Source organism: Lonchura striata, chromosome 1 (genome assembly GCF_046129695.1).
Source record: "Lonchura striata isolate bLonStr1 chromosome 1, bLonStr1.mat, whole genome shotgun sequence".
NCBI lineage: Eukaryota > Metazoa > Chordata > Aves > Passeriformes > Estrildidae > Lonchura > Lonchura striata.
This window is the reverse complement of record NC_134603.1, coordinates 137179996-137207062: the sequence shown is the minus strand read 5'-3', so window position 1 is coordinate 137207062 and position 27067 is coordinate 137179996. Positions and strand designations below refer to the sequence as shown.

Below are 27067 nucleotides of genomic sequence, written 5' to 3'. Positions count from 1 at the left end.
CTTTAACTACAGGTATTCTCTTGCCCCTCACAGACCTTTCTGCAGTTTGGAGAAATTCCCAACCAGCTCCTGGATTTCACTGTGCTAACCCCATTCCTCCAAGTTAGGACAAAGCTGCAACCAAAGCTGCAGCTCCCCTTGCTAACAGGCTGTAGAGAGAAAAATCACAATCCCTCTCCAATCCAGTCCAGCTTCAGTCCTTCCAACCTGGCTATACTCTCTGGCAGTCCTTTTCCTCAGAAATTTCACTGACCGCTGCAGTGCTCTCACTGATTGCTGCTCTCCATTCAGTACCATATCCCTGCTCCCTCCTGGCTCCCTGATTTCCTAGAGGATGAAAGTTAATAGCATTTTCTGAGCTAGTATTTGATGGTTGCATCGTTGGGACATCCCACCAGCATCACACAACCTTGGAGAACTCAGTTTGCTCAGTTAACTAACAAGATAATGTGCTTCCCTGGTAAGTTAAAACGAACAGGATCAGTCTTGGTTTTTCACTACCCTTTCAATAAGGTAATATCTGACAAACCCCTCCTCTTAAAGTGTATTGAAGCATGGCCATTTTCCACATTCATGTCCAAGGAAGATGAACAGCACAGCACACCGTGACAACACAATACTTAAGTGAAAAACACAAGTAAGTACTGCAAAAAAACCCTGAGGAATTTCCCTATTTGTATTGACCAAAACTCAAGATGTTGAATCCTTATTGAACTTAATGGAGCTCATTAACAGTGACATGGCAAGGTGAGGATGGAGGAAGCCCAGCTCCCTCGGGCACAGGTGGCTGATGCCCCAAGGGACAGGGTGGCTGCTGTCTGGTGCTGCCCTGCCATCGTGTCCCCACAGCAGCAGCTCCTGGAGGCTGCACCTGCTCAGCCTCCTGGGAGCCTCCTGCCTCTGCTCAGGCACAGAACTCCCCACCCTCCTGTATAATTCAGCTAAAATACAAAAATGAACACGTAGTATGTTCATTATTGAATTATTTAAGAAAATACTATGCAGGATCTTACTCAACAAGACAGTTTAGGGTTGAGACTAAGCAGAAATTTCCACTAAAACTGTTAAGAGAAATGCTGCTTCCCAGCCTTGGTTATGGTATGGGAAAGGCTGCTGTTGAAAGAAAGCTAAGGGAAAGCAACTCACTGTCTACTTATTGTGTAAGCAGTCCATGAACGACAGATCTCCAGCATTTCTGCCCTGCCTTTTGACCAATCTTCTTTTAAAAATTTTCTCTTTCTAACATAAAAATTGAAATTGTGCTACAGGCTCTAAATTTTTATTTCGTTTACTTGTTCCAAATTGTAACTAAGCTGTACTGATAAAAGTTGCTGAATTCTTGCCCCCAGTGATGCTTAAAAACTGATTTGGATTAGAAAGTCATAGGTTTTGAATCAAATTGTTAGCAAATTACTTTTCAAAAAGTGTAAGAATCACTTTACTTAAGTTACATAAGAAATAATAATAACAACCACTTTCTAGAAATTATTGTGGTTCAGAGAAAGTTAATCATCTTAGTCTTTTGTAGAAGTTTTACCTAAACCTGTATGGAGTCAGATGCTCAATTTTGCTCCTGAGATATCTTGGGAGATGACTTCTATATCCATCTGAAAGTTCCAGGACAACTGGAAGTATAATTCATTAACGTACAATAACCCATAGGTTAAAAAACCAGTAGCGAAGTATTCTCTAAGATACTCTCAAAACAGGAGAACATAACTAACTGACTGTTCTCAAAGCGTGACAAACCATCTACTTTGAAATAATATTTATTGCTAATTTAAAATAAAAATCTTTATAAAGATGCGATAATGAAACAAGAGTGCTCAAAACAGAAAACACCTCTTTTTTCATGTTAATTTGCCAGTAACAATTTTGCATTTAATATAAAATTCTTGAATTTAAATTAGCTATCCAAGTATATGATTATATGATCAATTCCCATTTAGCAGGGTTACTGTCCTCCATTCAATGCTGTTATTGCCATTAGTAACCTTTGCAAATGACAAACCTATCAATTGTGAAAGCCATTACTTTAATGCAATAATCATAAATTGCCTTTCATTTCCCATTAGACCTGGACAAAAAAATGACCAAGCATCACAAAGGGTAATTAAGAGATCACATACATAACTTCTAAGTGCAAAGAATACCACATTGAAGAACCAGTCTTGAACAAGAAGTTGGCAAGACAGAAATCCTGATTAACACATCTTTCAAGGAGGAAATGGTAAGTCTCTTCTTTAAAACTACAAAATTACCAGCACAGAAAATACTTACAAGAATAATGTATGTGAGCACAAATAGACTAAGACCACAGCAGAGCTTTTTCTTTGTTCTTCCTCTAACCAGCTTAAAAATGGTAGTATTTTACCATGGAAAAATGTTGCACATATCTAAAAGGCCACAATAAAGAAGCTTATATTGCTACCTCCATGCACTCATGACTGACTAAACCGTGAAGTTCACAGTACAAAATGGGAAGTCACAGGTATTCAGATTTGTGATATGCTCTAAATATAGATAATTTAGGTCATAGCCATAAGAGATACAAACAGTTCTCTGATATAATCCTCATGTGACACTGTTATTACTTTAAAAGGAGTATTTCTATAATAACTCCTGATTAAATATAGAAATTTGACAGCAGTGACTAAATCTATATGCTATATGGTTTTTCTGTAAGCTTTATCATAAAAAGTTTGCAGAAATTTCTGGACAGACAGTGCTAGAGATGCTCACAACTGGAGAGCAAACTCAAAATTCATTTTCATTTTCTTCTTGATAAATGTTAAGTCTCCTTTCCAGGTATTTACATTATTGAAAGATGTATTCCAGAATGTTTTCAGAGATACAAACTCACTGCAGAAAGGAAAAAAATAAAGATGAGGCTTTGTATAGTCTTTGCCACAAAAAAAAATTGGAATATATACTATCAACTTTCTAAATGTCACTAATCACATTTCACCTGTTGTCACTGTTTCCATTAATTCCCAGAAAGCTTGAAATCATGAAGGCAGTAATATGCTGGAGTATCTAAGTTACTTGCTGAAGTTATTCAGAAAAGAAAATTTGAAATGTAGAAGCAGAGTTGCACAGATGGTCACATGCACTAGGAGACAGCTTTCAAAGGTGAAACAACAAGGCCCATTCACTTTTCTCCCCTCCCCATCAGTTAATGACTTTATGAAAGCAAGCAAGTAGTGTAGCCAATATGCATAAGTTTTAAGTCTTGGATTATTTGGTTCTTACTCTTCAAGTCCATAGTTTTAAAATTTTATAATTTAGTTACAAAACAAATTGTCATTAAAAAAAAGGCTTATATTCTAGTCCTTAGAAATGTAAAAGAAATCTTGAAAATATTTTCCAAATGTTGCCTAAAGGCTCAGAAACTTGGGTGAACACATAAAAAATATTATTTTTGATGTTAATCTTGTGACTTCTTGAAGTCTGCTGCTGAGGAAATGGCATTTACTTCCCTGGTCTTTTCCCCCCATTTATTTCAATTTCTTCATTGTCGCTTCATCACAAGCTGTACTTCTCCGATCTCGCCAATTTTCAGTTTTTAAATTTCTTTGGGGTTTTCTCCTCCCTCTCTCTCAAAGGACTCTCACCACATCCACTCTCTGTTCTCCTGTTAACTGTGTGAGTATTAACTGAGTAAAACCCTGCCCAACCCCAATAGCCCTCGCTGCTGTCATGATGCTTCTCTGGAAATTCTACAAATCTTCTTTCAAAGGCTCACAGTAAAAGATTCAAGAAATGCCAGCTACAAATGAAGGAGCATATAAACATCAACATTCTGCAGGCCTTGGAGAGAAGGAAATAAAGAGCTGCTGTCTCTTGTGACAGGCCACAAGCCCATTGTTAACACCACAGATCTGAGGTTCTTGTGCTCCTACCAGAAATTATCTAAGTCCCAGTAACTGGCACATTTTGCTTTTCCTTTTGCTTAGCTCTGTGTTGTGTAACACCTACTGGATAGATTCCTGCACCTAATCAGGAATAACCAATAATATGTGGAATGGATTCTCTGTGTCCCTACAATAAAGGGCCCAAGGGCTAAAAGCAACCCACACAGTGTTCTAAGAGTCACCATTAAACAAGTTCAATTCAGGCACTGCATAAAAACAGTGTTAGGGGAAAAAAAGAGAAGACAAAAAAGAACCCTTATTAGCACACATAAGGCACACCATACTCAGGAGCAACAGTTGTAACGGAGAATTAAAGCCTTGTACAAGCCCCAAAGTGTGCTGACAAACAGATAACAACAATTCATGATGGATCTTACATGGAAGAGGAAGAAACCACCAGTTAGGATGCTGGGATGACTCCCTGAAGTCCCACTCTAGTCACAACAGCTGCTGCTGCCACTGACCACAGGACCCAGTGGTGCAGAAGTAAAAAAGGAAAATATCAGAAATTTGCGTGTATATCCTTTTAACTGCCTATAATTCTAATGTCCTATTCTATTTGATAGACATTTAATGGACTAGACTACTCCATTTATCAATATTGCACATACCTCACAGTCTTCGTAATCACAACACACAAGCTGAACAGGAAGAAAAGTTTCAACACTAAGGAAGCCAACAAACAAAGAAACATGGAACTAAGCAGCAATAGCAATACTACTCTCACTCTGTGGACTAGTCCTTGCTTTCTAGGAGAGGAAAAATGTCTGACACATTTTAAGATTAGTAAAAGAGCTAACTTACTGCCAAAAAAACCCCAAAACAAAACACCAATATACTAAAAAGGAAATGGAAGAGATTAAATGCTGTATTCCTGATGAGAATACAAAAAAACCAAATCACCAAAGAACTATAAGGAAATCATACAAGTGTGCATTTGCAAAGAATTCACACATTCAACAATTCTTTTTCTCGCTGCTGATAAAAAGAAGAAATCTCCTGCTCTCTCTCAAGGCAGTTTCATTCTGGCATTGAGAATTTTACCCAACTTGCTAATTGCTTGGCAAAGACATGAATGAAGACAGTTGAGAACGACCAGCAACTAGATCAGACAATGAAGGATAGATGATGTGTGCTGTCTACACAGTTGGTTTTATTTCCACAGCTAATGAGCCAGCTACTGGTGATGAGGGAATTTCTGCAAAGCAGGTTTTAGCCTTCCCCTTATAATTTCCTCTCTCCTCTTTAAACAAGAGGGAGCTTTCAAGATTTCCAAGAATGACACTTACTGTGATGCTGATGCCTCATCTTCCCACATGACAGGCAGCAGCTCCCAGCCTCTCCTCATGCCCTGCACCACTGTCTGCCTGTAGAGATGCTCCAGCCAAGCAGGAAGGAAAGGAGCAAGCTGCCCAGGGACTGGGCACATCATCATCATGACTAACAAGGAGAAACTCAGCAAAAGGGGAAAGGAAAGAATTAGAAATCTGAAGAGAGTAAGGTGCCAGGTAATATATAGAGAGAGATTAAGAAAATGAGGGTAAAACCAGCACCAAACAGAGCTGTTGTAGTTGTCCTACAAGGTGTTAATTTGGATGAAATCTTCTGTTCTAATGAAATCTAGACAAACCTTGCATTTCAGGAAATTAGGACTAGTCAACTTACATCTAAATATAAAGTAGATATCCACTCTATAAAGTACCTTTTGGAGAAATACAGAGATGGGATGAACGGCCCTGGATCAAATGTCATACTCATTATTTATGAGGTGAAGCAGAAGTCTTTAACCATATACTCTCAAGGGTATTTTAATAATGAAATAGAGCCCTAATTCAGAATGACCTTCAGACATGGCTTTATGCATATTTTCAATTCCTTTCAGCCATCATTCTCACTATGTAGTCACATAATAGCTATTCCAGCAAGAGAGCTGGATCACAGCATTCACCTATAATAAATAAATTGTTAATTTTTATATCATTAACCAATTAGTATAGTCCAACAGGAAGCAACAATAATAGTAAATCATTTCTGCTTAGAAACATATTTAAATACAGTATATTTGGAATATTGGAATAAGTTCCTTTTTAAAATGTAAACTTTATTTAGTTGATGACTCATATCTTTCTTCAAGTAACTATGGGATAAAAGCACTTAGCTTCATGGACTACATTTTGGCAAAGTTAAAAGAATTTCTTCTACTATTCAGCATGCAGAAATTCACTGCAGCCTACTTACAAACAAACAGACTTCTTTCACAGTCAGTGCAGGCTCATTTCTTTACCTGTATCTCCTATTTGCATACATACATTATACATGTAATAAGTGCCCTTGATAGACATTCTAAACTGATCAGAGTAATTTCAAAAAAAATTTAAAAGCCTATCTGCTAACTTCTACTTTAACTAGGCTAAATATAATGACTAAGCCGAGACTTGAAAACAGAATTCATATTTCAATTTAAAGATTCAACAGTAAACAAAATGTTACTCAAAACTGGATTTCTGCATATGCAGCCTACCTACTCTCAGCTTAAGAGGAAATAGGAGAGATGTAGGGACTATTTAATATTATAACACTATTTTTCTTCTTTTAAGTTCTAGAATGACATTAAAATCAATCTACCTAATTTGACCCTGAGAGGAATTAATAATTTAAATGTGATGTATGTGTTACTAAATAGATCTATTGGATTTTTTTTTTTTTTTTTTGTAATGAAGTTGATCCAAGAAATTCACCCTTTAATGGGGTTGAAACCAGGTCTCAAAGCAGATACTGGGAGCAAGACAGTGTCATTATGGGTCTCACACCATTCACTTTCCATGCCAGTCTGAGCTGGCTTTTGGTAAGGATGTGAAATATTTGAGCTACTGGTCAAATTTAAATTTAAATGTTTTCTACCTCTAAAAGCAGAGTGGAAGAGAATTGGGTGTTAAAGCTTCTGTTGGCCATTCCAGAGGACACACTGAGGAAGCGTGTGTTGGGATTCAGAAGTGAACAAAAGGAACAGAAACATCTGCAGAATGTTTAAAGGAGAATTGAGGGATTTTATTCTCTCTTCCAAAATGAAATAACTTTCAGCAAATACAGAGTGCTTCAGACAATGGGCAGTGAACCACAAGCAGTGGTTTATGATGATGCTTCTGTAACATCACTGGCCACCACACTCAGCAGTTCCTTACATATGATAGTGATAGAAGCTTTAAAGCAGAGATTTTTACTGCTATAATACAGTTTTAGCACCCATCATTTGGACTTTTACAGCTAATTAGAGGAGCCTTACTCTCCACGCATGAAATTTCTTTGGGTGTTATTCAACTGACTGCTAAATTCGACAGTGTTATGCAAGAACATGTGCGTCCCCCACCTCTGCAGAAGGTTTCTCTCACATGCGTTTTAGATACTGATTTCACACAGGGCCCAACATTTGCTAAAGCTCTTTCTGTCCTCAGAGTAGCTAAAGGAACACAGAACAGCTACTCGACATTTGCTAGAAGAAATAATACACTTAATTTGCTGTCTTCAACAATTTATCTTCCTTTCCTTTTACTGTATCAAAGACCTCATACTTCACTAAAAATCTCAAACTTTATATATAAATGTAAAAAAATCAAAGTCACAAAAAATATTGAGTGTACTGAAAAAGCTATTAGAAAATAACATAAGGAGTTTTTATTCAAGCAAGAATCTACAATAATGAGAAGTAAAAAATACTTTTTTAAGCATTTAGAATTCTACAAAAATTTGAAAAAACTCTACAAAAACATATTTTGGCTCTGAAAATCAATACATTTGACCAGATGAATCAATTAAATGTCTATTCCTAGAACAATATTGATGTGTGCTCCTAAACTCTGATTAGCTGCTTAATTTAAAACTTAAATTCAAACAGTACATTCTGATCAGTCACAAAATATATTATCTTCTATTTCCAGTCAAAGTTCTTTCACTGAAAAAAGAGTATTACCAGATTTAACTGATTTCATAAGACCTTCTTCCACTTTTATCACCATCTAAACTTTCAGTTTGGAGCAAAAGAAACTAACTTAATCCCTTGATATAAATCAAGAAGAATGGTATCCAAGCTGGGTCTTCCATATATCACTTAAATTCTTAGGTATTTCTTTGGCCTGAATTGGAAGAGGGATCAGCACATGAATTTTTTTCCAGCTCTATTAATGAGACATAAATGCTTACGTGGACTTTTTCACTTGTTATCTTTACTTCTTAAACTATTCAACACAAAATAAATAGTTTTAATAGAAGAAAATAGTTTGTGGGTTTTGAGAGAGAGGTTCCTGTGTTACCTGCGGTTTACAGAAATTCCTGAAAATAAATGAGCTTATTGATGAAAAGCACCACTTCTTTTTCTGTTTTTTGTTTTATTTTGTTTTTTAAAGAACTAACATAGTATTCTTTTATTTTGTCTAGAGCTTGGTGCTATAAGCATAAAGAGAATCTTAACAGACATTATAGCAGTATTGACTTTGAATACTCTTTATAAGCACCTAAATGAACTATCTCACATAACAAGCACATGCTTTATATATCACTTCAAATAAATGAATTTGGGACTTGAAGTTAATTTGGCTTGTACAGATACATAAGAAACCTGACAGTATCAGTTATGCATCAATTGTTTTAATAGGTTTTCAAAAGAAAAGGTTTTTCTGTGTTGACAATAAAATTTAAAGCACTGATACACATATGATGAATTTTAGTTTAGTATAAATGTCCGAGAACCAGATACAGTTATAGCATATTTAGTGGCCTTTCATCTCCACAATTCCAGGCTCTCATAAAGGAATGGGTATGGTTTGTTACGTGTAGTGTGGGGGGTCTTTCATGCCAACAAATCACTGTGGTGAGAACTTCAAATCAGCATTAAAACACCCAGGGAGACTCTGTAGGAAGTCATGTACAAGAGCAGACATTCATGGTGTCTAGAAATAATGAACATAGCTTCAAGAACCCAGTGTGACCAAAATTCAGAAAAAACTATTACAGCTGTCTGTATGATGACATGAAAGATGCATTTAGGATAGTATCTACATTATATGTCCCAGCTGTTGAATTATGGTTGTCTTCATTCCTGTCCTAGTCCTGCAGTAACAGCAGATAGCCTATCACTCATGAACAGTGAAATTGCTGCAACATACACTGAAGTTTAAGGAGAAAACGTAGTTTTACTTCTGACTGTTGGAACACAACTATCCACCCAACTGCATTAGACAAAATTTCTACTGGGTTTGCAAGGACATTTAGGAAGAAATACTGAAAATGTAATTTTTGAGACCAAAATAAGACCTTGTCCATTCATGACAGAATGAAGCAGGTAAAGCAGATACATTGTTTTATGATCTTTTATGTCTTGCTCATTTTCCTGGAATTAAGCAGCAAGTGTGAAGCCATGTCCCTGTTCACATCATACAATTTCTGCAGGAAAATCCTTAAGAGTAATCAATTCACTGCCAGCTGGTAAACAGACACCCAAGGGCAGTGCTGCTGTATCAGAAACTACGATCAGCAGGAGGTTAAGAGCAAGATCCAAACTCACACAGGAGAAGGTGGATTTCTCAGCTGAAAAGGGTACACTCACTTTTCCAGCTTGTGCTTTGGAGCACTCCTCACACCACAGCACACTGCTGCCTACAAGGATCCACCATGCACACTGGGCTCAACTGAGCTGGCTTCAGAACAACCATCCTGAAACAAATGAGCTGAGCAGCTGCAGATGGAAACTTCTCAAAACAATGCTTCGAGCCAAAGCTACTGCCATGAAACTGCGCTGCCAGAGAGACACAGCACAGTCAAAGGGTGCGAGAAATACTGTCAAGTCTGAGAAATACAAGGTAGAAGTTGAATCTTTCAAACCTGCTCAAGAATGCCAAATCAAGAACAGCTCCCTGTTTTTCCTTCCCACTGGATTTTCTTCAAGCTGAATCACAGAACAAAGCTGTAAGAGTCAATCCACACAGTGTCTATTCCTTTCCAAAATTCCTTATTCCGTTCCACTTTTGCCCCTTTATCCTTTCCTAACCTCCCCTTTTCCTCAGGCCTCTACTGTAATCATGGGCTTCCAAAAGAAGCTCCTGGACTGAGAGCTTCCTTTGGAGATTTTACCCAGCATTGAGCATAATGCCAAGACAAGCTCTTGCTCTGGAAGGCAAACAGGCCTTTTATGCTGAGTTTAAATCTAGGAGTAAGGAGCCTCTTCCTTTCTGAGGAGAAAGTCAGGATTTCATTAGAGTTCACATGCATGCAGCCATATACACCTGCACTGCTGTGTCTTCCCTCACCTCACCAAAGGAAAGCGCCCATCTCCTTTGGCACAGGCTGCTGGAGCTATTGGGGTCCCCCAGGTCACTTCCGGCTGGGTGGGGACAGGCACAGAAAACACTCCTCTTTCCTCATGTTCCTGTCAGGAAATGTCACATCCCTGTGCCTGCAGAAGGCAGCTCAAGCCCTCGGAGGGCAGCTGGATGAGGCAGGCCCACGCCCAACCCCAGCAGACCAGGTCCACTGCACATGCCAAAGCTACTATAAAGGCAGCAGAGTTGAGCATTTCCATGGTGGGCCTGTGTTATACCTCAATTGGATTAAACTACCAGGAAACATCAGGGCAGAATGCAAGGAAATACGAGTTTTGTGAGTGAATCACGTGTCTCATTGCAAAAGGGAATAAAAGGGTTGAAATAATAAGGGAGCTGGGACAAATGTAGCTCCCTTATAGCTCTTCTGGGAAGGATACATTCATCTGTAATCTGACTGCTTCTGAAAGCCAGAAATAGATTTTTCTTTCCAATTCCTGCCATTTATTACCACTGATTATTAAAAGCACTATGCACAGCTGATTTACAAGATGGCAGGTTCCTAGCACTTCTCATTTTCACTTCAGTGAGGAAGTGTTTCTCTTATGGTAGACAGAGGTGATAGGGATGCTGAGTAACCCCAGATGCTTTGTGTTCACATGTTTTATCCCAGCTGAAATATTAGAATCCAAAAACTTTTTAAAATTCATTTTTAAGTAATTGGCCAAATGGATAGAGACAAAACGCAACAGGCACCTCTCTTCTCTCACTTCAACAACCTGACATCACCAGTCACAATAATCAAAACAGCTACAGTTTGATCCTTCATCTTCCCTTTCAAGTTGTTTTTTGCCCTTGGCTTTTCCTTCACTCACTGAAAAAGGATGACTTGTAGTTCAATAACACAAGAATATTTGCACAACAAAACTCAAACCATGGGGTGCATCCCTTATTTCCATACCTGTCAAATGCAGATTTGTTCAAAATACTGAAAATAAATCATATTGTTCAAACTGGATTCTGTATTTTAGATGTAAACAACAAATCACCTTGAAAATATGTATCTTATAAGATTTCTAAAATGAGATTAAAGAGTAATCTCGCTAACATGAATTTAACTCACATATTTACACACCAACAAATAAGAGGAAGTCTCACTTCTAAGAATAATTAAATGAGAAGTTCTTATTTTAATGTCAGTTATGACAGGCAACCACTTGAATGAACTAAAAATTAATATAAGAATTACAGTATGCTAAAATCACCTAAATCTGACCAGGGAGAATATTAAGAAAAGTAAAGCTGGAGAAAGTGGGGTGCCATGGTTTGACACGGAAAGATAATTTTTTCCGGAAGGAAGAAGTCAATTTGGATATTGACCAACTGAAGGTGGACACGCCTCTGAGAACACAGAGGGGTTGAAAGCAGAATTCCCAGGGGAACTCGCTCTCTTTGGTTCCGGTCAGCGTGCAGTGCAGACCTTCCCCTGCCCAGCCACGAGCTGGGTGGGGCAGGGGAAGCCCATGGCCTGAGAAAGGTAGGCCGAAAGCCCCAAGGGTGGTGAAAGGACTGGAACCGGGCTGGCCCCTGCAGATGGAAGGGTGGAAGAAATCTGGGATGTCTCCATTTCCCCCCCCAGAGTTCCTCTCCCGAGAGGGAGAGAGAAAGCCGCAAGGAAGGAGGAGCGGGGGGAGCTGCAAGGTGCCCAGTGCGTGGGAGTTGCTGGATGTCCGGGCATCGAGCCATCCTGGGAGTTCGGACTTTTAACCCTTCCTTGAGAAATGAAGGCTTTGTGAATTTTCCTTTCCCCTCCTCGGTTTGAAAGAGAGGAAGAGGGACACCTTGGACCCTGGGATGTTAGAAGGAGGAATTCTGGATGGGAGGGGGACAAGGAGTGGCTTTTGGCTGGACTTTTCCGTGTTAGCCACAACCTGAACCAAATCTTCTCCTTCAAGAGGGACTGTGTTTTGGGAGGATGCCAGTGAGTCAAGAGACCTGCTTCAGCTGAGAAAAAGACAAAAGTGGAGTGAACAGAGAAAAGGTTAGGGGGTTTGTGGTGGCGCCCTTGCCCTGGAAAGGAAAGAGAAGAGAAGAAGATCTCTGTTCTTGAGCCCTCGGCCCCAGGGGAAAATGGGGGGGACTCTGGTCCCAAAAAATGAAAAACTGAACTGTTGTTTTCTCCCCTCTTGGCAGGGCATCCTTGAAAGGAAAAATCCTAAAGGCAGTGACCATCCATGCATTGTGGTGAGAGCACTGTGCATGGAAAGGAGAAGGGTCACCATGGCAAACTTTTTTCTCCGGGCGGTGCCATGTGTGACATGGAAACACAGGATGTGGAGCTGTGTTTCTTGGGGGGTCTGTGGCACAGGAGAGACTCTGTTCCCTCGATGGACTGAGTATCGGTTGCTTGGAGGGTGGAAACCTGATTGGGGTCCAGATTGTGTCTCACTGTGGTTTGTTGGAGTTGGGTGGTGGGGGGGGAGGAATGTTTTGCAAGGTTTTCATTTGGATCTTTGTGTGTTTTTTTTTTTCCTTTCTTTAGTTTTCTCTTTTCTTTTGTAGTGGTAGTTTAATAAAGTTTTTTTCCTGTTATTAAGTTTGGGCCTGCTTTGCTCTATTCTAGATTCCACTTCACAGCATTCAAGGTAGGGATCACATTTTCATGGGGGCACTGGCATTGTGCCAGTGTCAAACCATGACATGGGGGAAAATAAAAAAAAGGAGAAACCCCTGAATCTCTGCAAAAGTATTAATCAGAATTTTCAGCACCATTGTAGTGCTTGACACTGAATCTTTTTTTTTTTAAAACAGGTACTGTTTGCAGGTCTTGCTAACAATAAAATTGGATTTAAATATCACCCTCTACCTATTTAGCAGGGAGAAGAAGGCATTAAAAAAATAAATCCAAGAAGTAATATTTCAGTGATAAATATCTTAAGCTAGAGGATACCATTTTAAAATTACACTATAAGATTTCATATCAGATTCAATAACAGAATTGCTTGCTTGCTTACTTGTTGCTAGAGCTGATTGTTTCACTCAAGTAAGTAAAATTAAAACTAGGTAGTTGTGAAAGTTACAGGACTAAAGCCCAATGGCAACATTTCCATGACCAAAATGAAAGGAGAAGGGTAAATGGTTATCTATACTTTCACAAAGAATAAATGTCTGTTTAATCTTTGATGTTTTGTGGCAGCCTAAAATGCATCTCAGTATATACATTTTACCTCAGGACTGATCCTTTTAGGAGTATAAAATAGAGTGTTTATCATATTTAGGGTGGGAATACAACACAGGTGGTTACGAAATTCTGGAGGAAAACATCAAAGCAGGATTGGAGGTTAATATAGAGAGGAAATGTTCAAAGCTCTCTGCAGGGTCCACAGGTGAATATTAGAGGAAAATTTTTGCTCTAGGATATGAGTGGGCTTTACACAGAATATATACAAAAAGAACACATCCAGAAAATATCCAGAACATATCCAGAACATAAGCAGAAAAGCATCAGTAGGATCTCTCTGAATCTTCATTTTAAATTAATTTCTCTAATACTCTGAATTATGCAGAATCTTCATAGTTTAAGATGAGTTTTGCACTTAAAATGTTCCTAACCTGGGAACACAGAGTATCCTTCTCCCAGGTATTACGGGTTTACTTTGAGTTCCTACTTACTTTTTTAAAGTTTTATACAACCAGTGACTAGTTTATGTAACTAATATTAAATTTTCCAAAGGAAACACTTCAGAATTAGCATCTAATGTCAGTCTAATTTTGTATCAAAGCACTCTAATGCTACCTATAGTTAGAACTCCTTGGCATCTTGCATGTAATTTTATAAAACAAGTTGCAATTATGATGAACAAAAAGAGATTTTGAAGCTTCCTTCCATTTTTTTTTTCTGCAGCCAAAACTATAGATACTTGTGGGTTTTTTTCTTCTTTCTTCCTAATTTTTGGGAGCTTGGGATATGGAGAAAACAAGAGATTCAGATCTTTGCCAAGGACTCAATAACTGTCTGGAGGTTTGTTTTCACTGCAGATGACAAGTACTTCCCTGCATAATAATACAGTCAGGTGTCTGCTTCAACAGAAACCAGATTAGCTCCTGAACTGGTTGGAAAATAGTTCCCTCAGCACAGGAAGCAGAAAGCACAGGGCTTTGTTGTCCAAACAAGTTTTTCTCCAAGGCATTGTGCCACATCATGTGTGTCACTGTGAACTGGGGCACCTGTGCAAGGTGAGACACTCGCTGCCTGCACTGAAGTCCTTACTCCAACTCGTTCCTGCTTCCAAAAACCCCATGACAGTCCACTACCAGCTCTGATCACAGGATAACTTTGTTCTCTGACAAAACCTTTGCATTTTTGCACAAGTTAATACTTTGGTACAACAGTTTTCCCTGTATACAAACCAGCCATTTTACAACAGGAGGCTGTACAGCTGTAGAATATAAATGGCCAGTTCAAGTCACCAGTGATAGTGATATAACACATGCAGCCATAGAACCAAAGGTATATTCATATATAAACAGGGATGTGTATATGGATATATATAATGCATACATATGTATGTATAAGCCCACACGTCTTCCTTTAACAATTCCTTTATGTTCCTGTTTACGGATTCACAGGATGTTTGGAGACGGAAGGGACCTACAAGGATCTTAAGTAAATGGCCCATTATTATCACCATGCTCTAGTCAACTGAACTGATCTCAGGGGCAGAGGTGCAGACCACAGATTTTTACATTCAAACATCACACACATTTGTAGCTACCTTTAACAATGGCTTGTGCCCTGAAATCCTACCTTCCCCTCTACATTTGAATCATTATTCCCTTTTAAGTAGAAATTTCATACGTTAACCATTAAAATAACCATGGCATCTAATAGGTGGAGCACCTGCTGATAAAAATGAAGTTCTGGATTACAGTGCCTTGAATTTCATTACTGTCTTGGATGTTGGAAAAAGTAAATCAGGCCCTGTAAACCTTAAGAAAGTTAATGAACTGGGTCATGTGTGTCTTAAGTGGAAATCACTTTGCTTAGAGCAACCAGCAGCATCTATCTCAATCTGTTATCAGCAAAACTGCCCACCATCGTACCAGCCCCAGCAGCCTGCAAAGACACACCTTAATTCCTCCTTTCCCATGCCACACTCACTCCCCACCAGTCACTGAGAACAACCCCAAGGCCACTTCTCATCCTCCTGTATGGCTCCTGTGACACTCAGCAGCTTCTGCTGACCCCCCACATGCACATCTGGCTCAACACCCAGACCCAGTCACCACCCCTGAGCCACAGGGAGGGCTGGACTGAGCACACTTTATCTGCAGCTTGGTTCAGCAACCACAGGTGGGATTCAGGCACTTGAGGGTTCAGGAATCTCTGCTGTGACCTGTGCAGTACCAGCCTGCAGCAGAAACTTACAGTTCACTGGCTGGGTGTGCCAGGGACCTGTGGGACAAGGAGCAGAAAAACATCCAGGCGAGGATGTTAGCACCTGGCTTACGACACCTACTTTAGTTAGATACTTCTTTCACACTTCTCTTAATAATGAAGTTATTTAGTTTTACACAAAGTACCACTGGCACTGCTGCCGTTTATGTGGTAATTTAACCACACAGAACAAACAGAATAAAGACATCTCACCAAGAGAGCCCGCTCATGAGAAAGCAGCTGGTGAAAGAGCAGGAAGAAGAGCTGTGGTTGTCCTCAGGAACCTCAAAATGCTTTCTCAGTACTGTGTCCATTCTTTGGAGACAATTTATCTCTTTTCCTTATTATGTGAAGAAAGCCAAGATACTAAAGTATCTACAGCTAGGTATATAAATGTAGGCTGTTATATCCCTGCACTCTTTTCTTCTACTAAAACCCAAGAAGCAGAAAAAGAAATGCTACTAAGTAAACATATTTCATCACTCTAATCATGGTATGAATGGAAGATGACAGATGTCTTCTAATTAGAAATGGTATTATCTCTGGGATATTTGATTCCAGGTTATGTGAGACCCAATTGGAAGAAAGAATTCCAGGCCCAGCAATGCAGCCCAATGGTAAAAAGGGATAAACTGTTCAGGGAAATAACCAACACAACAGCAGGCACTAGTGTAGAACAAGTACATACACTTCAGTTGAAGACAAAATAGATTGTGAATACATCCAAGAAAAAACTATAGAGAGTAAAAAAGAAGCTGCTTTTTATCCCAGTGTTACACTCTCAAGAAAAAACAGCAGCAATTAATGAAGAAAAATAATATCTGTAACCTTATTTGAGCAGATCCAGTAATGCAGAACTCACCTGCAGCTAAGCAACAACCAGATTTGCAACTGTACTTTGGGATCAACAACTCATTCCTTTTCCAGCTAGACCTCTGGGCCAGCTTTCACGTGATCCCAGCAACTATGACACAACATTAGTGATCTAAATGGTTACATGCAATAAAAATATTCTAAAACATAAGGGCAAATGAGAAGAAATCAGTGAAAAAAATATCACCACACACAACAGCTAACAGTACCATCCTGTGTTGCTATAGCTTTGTGTGCTGTTCAGCACCATGACATTCTGGTAATTGAGAGAAAATAGAAAGAATGTCCATGAGGGAACAAGCTGACATAATATAAGGATGCACATCAAGGAGATGGGTACTTCTGGCCTGTCAAAAATGCTACTGCAGCTTCAGTAGACATACCTCAAGTAGCTTTGCAGCTGCCCGCTAGCAGCGTGGGGTCATTCTGAGGCTGTGAAACCTGTCTGAGAGTGAATAAATACTCAAATAACTAGTCTTGGCACACTGCACTGGATAATTACATCTGACAATCTTTTTCATGCCCTCAGCCTCACAAAGCTATGCAGGCATTACCCCAGCCTGCTACACATTTCAAAGCTGTGGTCCCCAAACCATGCATGGAGGCAATGCATTACATTTAAGACATTGCATTATTACTCACAGTCACAAGCCATCATCACTACTACAGCACATATCAAAAAAAGCAAAATGTGACAGCTTATGTCATTGCCTCAGACCCAGAAAAGGGACATCTAGTATCAAAATTTCAGTGGTTCACCCTCTTAACATAAAAAAATATTTTAAATGCATTTAAAACTAGAAGCGCATATATTTCAAATTTTTACCAACTCTCCTACAAGGATGCTAGCAGTGGAGCATTAGGTGGAGTGCAAACAAAGCAGAGTTGAGGGGAATTGAGATTTCATATTAGTTGTACAATTACTGACTTCTCATAGGTCATGATCTGATTTTGACAGTCATTTAAGAAGTTTTAGGACCACAGGATGCTGAAAACAATCCTTAACAGAGAACAAAGATCTGTCTCATAGTCCCAAGTACGAAACAGAACCTGAATTATTAACTGGCACTTTCAGTACCCAATGTACTGGAAATACCTCAAAAGAAAATAATTTTCTAAAAGATCTCTGTTGAAATAGTTCCTGAATAAGGAGCTCTAAAGCCATGGGAGGGAAAAAGGCAAAATATAAAAATCTGAAGAGAAAAGAAGAGAAAAGAAAGAAGCTACTTTTGCAAAAGAGAAGAAAGGTTTACAAAACATCTGACTAATTATATCTCAGTCAAAAACTATAATCAAAATGTATGAAACACTTGTGGCAAAACAAATCAATGGAATATTTGAATTATTTGACCAGAACTGGAGAAGGTCAAAAATTCCTGAAGTCCCCTTTTTCATGTAAAAACTTAAGCTCAACTAGTACTGGATTTAAAGTTATTATTACTTGTACTTCAGTTTTCCTTTGATCTCATCCCTCTCACTTGGTGCAATGTTTTAAGGAATATTTAATTGAATACTTGCAACGAATGGACAACAAAACCACTTTACTTGCTATAATTTATTTTGAATCATCATCCTTCAACAACTAAAAAGCTTTTTTGACTATAGAAATGACAGTTTTTAAATTAATAGTGCTAAACACAATTAACATCATTTTTTTTTTGGCTTGTCTATGCTGAAGATTTGTGGTTTTGTGGAAATAGGAAACTCAGCAAAATACCACTGGAAGCCCTTAGATTTGGATACTATTAGCATACCTTACCTGTACACAACACAGGTCCTCTCTCTTTATCCTTGATTTAGGATATGCTATGGTCTGTGAGGAGCACACTGAGGAAATCCTAATGCCTTGATTTTTTTTTTCCCTATATAAACCCAGCCAAACCAAAAACAACAATAAATCCCAGCTTTTTGCATTTATATTGCTAAACTATTCTAGCCAAGAACATTTCATCTCAGCTTTGAGCTTAATAGTTTCACTTCAGATCTGTTTCCGTCAGGAATAGACACTGGCCTGCAGGTAACCTCATCAGCTGCCTCTTAATTTTCTGTCCCTGGATGACTCCGAACATGCGCCTGTGGTCCCACCTTCCTTACAGTAAGTCACATGCCAAAGTGAGTCAGCAAAATATGCTTAAGCATTTTCCAGAGAAGCTTGTATTAAATAAATATAAAAGTGGCCAGAATGTGCATTTCCTTATGAGATTTTTGCTTTTATTTTCCCTCTTTGGATAGGTATAAGAGACACATTCCAGCTTCATGTCACACAAGCACTTAGATGCTATAAAAATCCAAATCTAAAAATCTTAAAATTGTCCTCACAATTTGGCATCATGTGCTCTATCACTGTATTTTTATCTTCAGTTTAAGGTGTTTTCTCTAGCTGTAATAAAGGAAAATAGATGTCACTTAACTCTTTTCATTAACTGCGTGACATGGTTCAATAGTTTTTTATCTACCCTGAATTCACTATCATCTTTCCTCCACTACTGTATTATTCATATGTGTCACCCTCTTCTAATTCCTGTCACAAATACATTTGTAATGATTTTATTTAGGATCAACACTTCCTCTTACGATGAGAAAAGGCAAAAGTTAAAGCAGCTTTGTCACTTGGCTCTGCCTGGAAGTCAGTCAGAGCAAAGGCAAGGCAGCTGTGGGGAGTAGGCAGCAAACCTGAAGCCTGTGGCAAACACATGTGGGGGCTGACAGCAGCCAGGAGGCACCACCAGCAGCTACTGCTTCATTAATTTTACTGTGTTTCAGGGAGGTGAAGGACTGAACCATCAATAAAGACAAAAAAACCACACCCTCTCATATTTTACATCTACCAAGATAGGCCTTAATTTAAACACATTTTTAACCACTTATTTCAAACAAAAGCACCAATTTTACATAATATTTTATTTAATAGTATTAATTCAAATATTGCACTAGACTAAATATTACACTGTTACAGCCTCTACATAAAATTATTGCCATACATTACATCCTGGAATGACTTTTAGCATTTGACTAAAGAAATAAAATGTTAATCTAATTCCAGCCTTAATCTATTTTAAAGGAAAAAGTCTTCAAATAACTAATTTGTGTTTTCTATGACTGGAATAGCCATTGTTACAACAGGTTGGTTTTGGCAGTGCCTTTACTACTCTGACTGTTCACAAGTTGTCTTACAGTTTCAGACGGTGTCAGACCTAGAGACTATATCTCATGCCAGCTGGAGTGGGAACATTGGTTTTATGTATAGAAATACAGCTTTTAGAAGTCAAGGTCTGCTAGCAGATTCTCTACAAACTACAGTGGCAGCTGTGCTAGAGGTCGTGAATATTACATAAGGGCTGTCCATGTATTCAAGCCAGCATCAGTAAGCCAAATTCCCATAGCAACACTCGCATAGATTTACTCATTGCTAAGGGAGGCACCAGTTCAGCAGTAAGCACTGCACTGCTACCCTGATTAGTCTGCAAGATACTATTACTTCAACTCTTCTTTTAAGATTGTGTGTTTACTGATAAAATCCAAAACTTCACCTGCATGTCAAGGCAGCCCTTATCATCTTTCCCAGGAGCCAAATAACCTCAAACTAGCAAAACCCGCCCCTGATAAAACTGCAACTCCTGACTACAGTCAGGAATCTCTGAGATACAAGGCTGATGGGAAGAAGTGAGCTGCTTCTTGAGCTTCTTCAGTGTTGAGTTTCTGCTACAGTGATCCCAGAACAGCAAGATCCAACTTCAAAGAGATGTTCAGCATCTCCTATACTTGGCACATTCCAGCAGCTCATTAAAAAGCTGCTGTAGGAGCTCTTATTAAATATCAGATAACAATTACATTTTCAAAAAAAAACATTTTTTGGCTTCCCTATTCAGGCTTTCTGGCCTGATGAAGATGTCTGCTTGTACATTATATTATAGTGCTATATTATTTACAGAGCTGGTCCTCACCACAGGATCAGCTACAGAGCGCAGTGATCTGTAGCTCACAGATTTCTGAAGAGCTCTTGTAAAACAGGTGACATAAATGGGCAGAGGTGAAGCTGACAGTAGAGAATTAAATGGAATAGGAGATGGAAAGGAGATAAAGAATTTTAAAAATTAGGCAAAATGGAGGAGGGCACTCAGAGAAAGCGAGAGAAAAATGTAGATCAGACAGATCTAATGAGGGATCTCAATGGTGTATTTAAATATATTAGAACAAGAACCAGACTTTGGAAAACAGCTAATACATTTAAATCTTGCAGCTAGCATACCAAAAAAAGAAAAATTGGAATGAAGTGATAAATAAATGTTAATAAATAAAATGAGCACAATTTTTACAGGTGCAGTATTATTTAAAGATGTAGCACAGATGAAAGAGAAACAAGCCCATCAGTTTCACTGCGAAAACCTTCACGGTCCTAAATACATCTCATGGGAAGTATGTGAACACACAGCAAAAACCTAAAGCACATTTAGTGTTTTCTTACTACACTGTCACTATCTGCCAGGAGAGAGGAAAAATCTGAAGAAAACCTACAAATGACTCATGGGGTCACTTAACACACAAACTGTAAAGTCAGTGAAGTCTTTAGGAGAAAACCCACACTTGTAACAGATTCTCCCTATTTACATATAACTTGTGGGGACTGATCTTTCATTGAAGGGAGATGAACAGGATGTTCAGTTGAGGGCTGATTTTTGACACTGTAAAAGCATGAAGTGCCATGAGCAAACTTTCAGAAACATCTTTAGTAAGAACTCCTAGCATTGACCCTATACACTGCAACAAATGCTTATACTTAATAAAAAAGAAATGCACACATTTAAATAAGGATATTCCAAAATACATAAGTCAATAAAGTGCCTGCTACAGAAAACTGATTCTAAGTGATTTTTCATGGAGTGTATATTTTCAACTGCTGTCTGGAAGGTTTATAAAAGATCTAATCTATATGTTAACACATTAAAAACAGTTCATCACTAATGGATGAGATGACAAAAAATCATGGAATAGTTTGGGTTAGAAAGGATCTTAAAAATCATCTAGTTTCAACCCCTGCTTTGAAGCCCAGCATTTTTATGAGTTTGTAACATGAAACAATACCTTACCTTTGCTTTTTCCAGCTGTGCCTGGGCCTGTCGCTCTGCCTCTCTCCGCAGTGCTTCCCTATCTTCTTCCAGAGATACATCTGAATCAGATGGACGGCTGGTGTAGGAGTCCGCCGAACCCTGCAAAAGGAAAGGGAAAATGTCACAAGTTCCTTTGATGTTAAAAAAAAAAAAAGTAGAAGTGGTTATATACCTTGCCTTTTCTCTTACTTCTGTATCCCTGAAAAGAGACTAACTGCCCAAAAGGGGAATTTATTTAGAAGAAATTATGTTTAGGCAAACATTTTCTTCTGGAAACTTTCAAAAAGTGCAGGTGCCTTCTCCAGTGCTTTACTTCTTCCCCTGTCTCTGCACTCTTATTTGTGTGCTTTTCAGCAAGCAGAGCCAGTTTCTCTGGAGACTTACAGCACTGGTGCAGTGCAGGGCTGAAGGACACACAGCAGCTTCAAGGATGGCTCCATAAAAATTAGAACTCTAAACAGTGACAGAAATAACAAGCAAACAGACTTGCTATAATCAGAATGCAAATTTAGTATCAATAATTACCATTACACAATATCACTGCTAAGAGATTTAATCTCTGCTATGCATTTTTATTTTAGGGCAGTCTCTTTACCTGACACACTTTCCCCATCAGAACAGCAAATGGCTCATATCCATCTCTGCCCCTCAGCAAGACATGCAAATGACCACAAATCAACTTCCAACTAATAAAATCCGTCTGGACTCAACACATGTCCCTGTATCACCACAATGGAAGCAGCCACAATGCCAGAACAGCTCTATAAATAATGACAGCTCTGCTTTCCCTCTGCATCTCCCTGCATACAAAATAAGAGTTCTGGCAATTCAATCAGAATGAAAACAACTGTCCTCTCCTCGCCGCCTTTTTTCTGTCTCTCTTTGCAATATACACAATATAAGGTGAGAAGGAAAATGCAGAGCTTACACAGATATCAGAATTCTTCAGACGTCCTCCTTTGGCTCTTTTCAGAAGCCTGATCCAGGTGGCCTTCATTAGCCAGACAGCTCAGTTACTGTCCGCAGCTGCAGCGCCCGGCACTGATCTCATAAAACATGTGCACACTGAGCACTGCAGAATCACAGCTCCTTTCCTATCCATGCTCTGCTCTGAGAGCCTTCCTTCTCTTCCCTCTGCCTTTCAAGCTTCCAGCCTCACTGTTTCCAAGTATTCTACTGGAATTAAATTCTCAAATTTTCTCATCCCAGTAGGAGAAAAAATGGAAAAAAAAAAAAATTCAAAAAAACTCCCGAAAATCCACACCACCTCCAAAAATCTCAACTTCAATGATGAAAACATAAAATAAAACCAGCTTCGGAAATATTGTGAGAGATGCTTCAGCTGATCATAAACTGAGATCGATCACAGAAAAATACCTAGGGCTTTTTCCTTTCTGTTTTGGGGGGGCGGATTTGGCTGTTAAAAATAGTGCTTGTAAAAGAACCTTTTAAAATCCTGTGCAAAATGTATTCAGTGACATTTGCAAGTGCAAAGTTCATTTCATCTCTTCCTAGATTGGCTGGGGGTGGGGTAACAGGCTGTTCATACCACTGGGCATGCTCCATATGTGCAGCCTTTTACGCAGATGCTCACATCACACCGGGCTGTTAGCCTATGCCAAATTGCCATTTTACATCTCAAGGGTAAACAGCTGGAAAACGCGAGGTCCCTGTGAAACTGGAAGAGCTGGTACAGTGTTTGGTTCCCGTCGTGGATGTCTGCTGCCAGCCACGTTTCCCTCGGACGCTTGCTTCTGCCTCGGAGTGCTGCCCTCGGCTGCAAAGCGCTGAGCTCCACTCACATTTCCCTTACAGAGACCAAAAATACGCCTGTTGAGTGGGAATTTAACCCCCTGCTTACTGCGGATATATTTGGGGTTTTTTTGACATTAGCAGAGGAAAGGAGCAAAGAATAACTGCAACATACCACGGCAACACACAAATATTAGATCCTAATATGACAAAAGTCAAATAAAACCTTAAATTTCGTTGTTCTGCTTATCAGAACCACCCAACTGACATGGGAGCTACACCCTAAGGCAGGTTTTCCTGATGGACATGCAACAATCTAGTTGAAAAAGATCACTGTAGCTGACTGCAGTGCCCACCTTTGATACAAATTCAGATTCACAAGAAAAACAGCCAATAGAGACAGCTGAGAACAGTGGCATGCTGCAGTATGTCAGCATATCCCAGGAATGAGCGAATCCTGCCATGATTTGTGTCTGTATAACAATGAAATTGCCCATCACAAGTGATACAGCAGCCTACATTTCACCATTATTAGAGCAAACAACAGTTGTCACTAAACTCACAGGTCTAAATAAAGCTATTTTTTAACTTTAAAAAATGTTTTACTTTTTTCTTTCCTGAAGCCTGTAATAGTTAACAGCAGAGAATTTAATAAGCTGCCTTTGAACTGACATAAAGAAAATTATTCTCCAAGGAATATTTTGCTTTTCAGGAGTTCAGATACATCTGCTAAGTTATGGTGAATGTTCAAAACTAAAGTGTCTCCTGAGCAGGAGCAGAAATCAACATCAAATACACTCAAAGTTTATTGCATTTTTAAAATATCTTGTCTGTTAAGAAAATATAAAGAGGTCTTGTAACACCACCAAAGCCTGTGAAATTTTGCTGTTCTTTAAAATTCCACTTTGCTACAGTTTCTAACACAGCTACCAATAGAAATAGTGGGAAAAGATGAGTATCAACAAGAGACAGAAGTTTAGTGCAGCGTTTAAGTACAGTTATAGCTGACACACCAGTGGCCTGTGGACAAAACCACTGATGTTATCCCAGCACTAAAGAAAGGTGAGACTGTGATGATGTTTGCTTCCTACAGCACTTCACTATGGTGAGCACAAAATATTTGACACTGACCAAGCAGCATAGCATCACTTTTACTGTCCTGTTGTGCATAATGGATGCTACCTAACCAGTCCTCACCTAAAAAAAAAAAAAAAAAAAAATCATGAAGCACAGTAACATAGTTCCTATCTCCCCAAAGGGGGCAAAATGCCTTTTGGGTCAGGCTAGAATTGCTAAAACTTGAATTTCATCTTCCCGGCCACAGAGATCATTTACAGTGCTTGTCATGTCTTGTGTTGGCCACAGTCCCAACACACATCCAAAAAATCAGAGTGATTCCATTTATTTTAATTATATCGACAAATTACATGAATCGACTGAAGTATTATATTTATTTTCCCCATGGTACAGATATGGTCATGCAAATTTTCTGTGCAAAGAGAAGGCTGAAAGCTTTTTGCTTTTTGAATATGTCAAAACCACACAGCTGGATAATATAGGAAAAGGAGGAGCATACAATTACATTTAATTAACTGTGTAAACTTCTGAGTATTTTTATATGAGGTAAGAATGCACACAACCACATTAAGATGAAAAATAAAATTAAACCTATACAGAAACTATAATCAAAACACCTTGATTAGTCAAAAAAAAAAAAAAAATCATGACAAGTGGATGTGCGTTTTCCATTCATGACATCCAAGGAAACTATATCTTCTCCCTAGGTTACTGAAGTTTTTTTTGTGTTACTCTGGAGAACAGCAAAAATCTTTTCCCAAGAGCTTCTGAAATTCAGTCTTCATGAAATTCTTCATGTCTCCATCTCCTTCCTTTGGCAATATGGAAGAGCTGCAGTAATATCTGTATGCAATATATATTACTCCAGCCCTCAATTCATCTTTCATGGGAAACTAATAAAAGTGAGATAATGCATGTGAATAATTACTCCATCTATTTCTTCTTTTTATTTTATTCCTTACTTTGAAAGTTTATAGGCACAGTTTGTTTGAAAAATAAATTCCTGTTTTAGTAACATGCTTGAAAAATATTTCCCAGTTATCTTAACACTTATTATATTAGGGTAGCTTCTATGAGCTATTCTTGTAGTGCAAACTCATTTTTTTTACACACTGCTAGTGGTCACATGTAATCATATTTGAGCTCCTTTTCCTTCAAGACCACAAATGTCTGATGTTTTTAGTATTGCAGTAGTGTGTTATCTTTAGGAGATTGGGTCCCTCAAGTAAAAGGGTTTTTTAATATTATTTCTGTTTACTTGCAGGTAGAAATTATTTTGGCAAATTCAGTAATGCCTCTAGATCTCTTCTTTTTCTTGTTAGTTTTCTGTATCCATGCTTAACTTTCAGCAGCACAGCTGGAGCTTAAGTATAGATTTTGACTGATAAATTCTCACTGGGATAACACAGCCATCACTACTCTCACCAATTCAGTCGTGGCCTTTGTATTATATTTTTCCCTTAAAGAATAAAAAAAATCTGGGTACCATCACTAACTTCAACAGGGTAATCCAGCTAGGAATTAGATATCATTAGAGCAGATCATTTTCCAGATTACTGAAAATTCTGAAGTATTTAACTTCTTAGAAAGATCAACCAAGTTACTTCAAGTAAAGACTTTTCACATTATTATTTATTAAATGAAGGCAGGAAGCAGTAAGCAAACATGCATTGAGATTTTACTAGGAATAAGGAAATATATGTGACTGCACACATATATAAAACCCTTAATTTATAGCAGTGGGGTCTTCTCTTAAATATATTTTTCATCTTTTTCTTCACTTGATGCTAATGAGACTTTTAAATTCAAAAGGAGAAATTACTTCATGTCTTCATTTGATTTATACTTTGAATATGGAAAGCTCAGGCCTCAATGTGCCAGTAAGAGGAACAAATCACTTCAGTATTCAGAATTTATAAAGAGATATCAACTGCTTATGTTCTTATCCTGTGGCAGCAGTAAGGATGGCATCACACATCCCTCTAGGACACAGTTTGAGATAGTGTATTATGTCCTTGTGATGTGCAACTCCTTCTTGTTTACTATGAACTACAGTAAATCAAAAGAGTTATTTCCATAAAATGTTAATTTATCTTAAAATATTTTAAAATTGATTCAGAACAAAGGCAAAATGTGAAATGTCAAAGTTTAGAATGAAGTGAAACTTCTGATATTGGCACATCATAATATGCCAGGAAATACAGATTGTTGTTCCACCCTAAACTGACCAACCTGAAAAATAGAGAGTCAGAAGTCAGAAGCTCTCCCACAAAGGCACCATGAGTAGATGGGACCTCAGTTTGGCAGAAGGACCACAGGCAGTGAATGTGAAAATTTCTTATCTATTAAGTTTTCTCCAGATGTCTAAATAATGTCATTGATTTGAATTATGTTGAAGAAGACACAAAATGCAGCTCTGAGAATGGTATATAATATTATATGGATGTTAATTATCTGAGTGTAGAATTTATAGAAAGACAAAATTTAATTCAATTAATTTTTTGCAAGATATATTTGAAATATGACAAACTGTAGAAATATCTTTTAGCAATGGAAAAAGGAGGGTCCATATATTCTTTAAGGTTCTATCAAACA

At 38.4% G+C, this 27067-nt stretch overlaps 1 protein-coding gene across 10 annotated transcripts in view; it reads right to left on the bottom strand.

Moving 5' to 3' along the window:
• CACNB2 (calcium voltage-gated channel auxiliary subunit beta 2) overlaps positions 1-27067 on the bottom strand; it is a 245716-nt gene that overhangs the window by 62790 nt on the left and 155859 nt on the right. For 6 of the 10 annotated variants that reach the window (XM_021540992.3, XM_021540996.3, XM_021540993.3 and 3 more), the window contains one exon: positions 21623-21742. In XM_021540992.3, the coding sequence (XP_021396667.1) occupies positions 21623-21742 (120 nt within the window). Of the gene's footprint in view, positions 1-21622; positions 21743-22238; positions 22451-22571; positions 23197-27067 lie in introns of those variants that run through there. The other 4 variants (XM_021541000.3, XM_077788415.1, XM_021540999.3 and 1 more) reach the window with 3 other exon arrangements.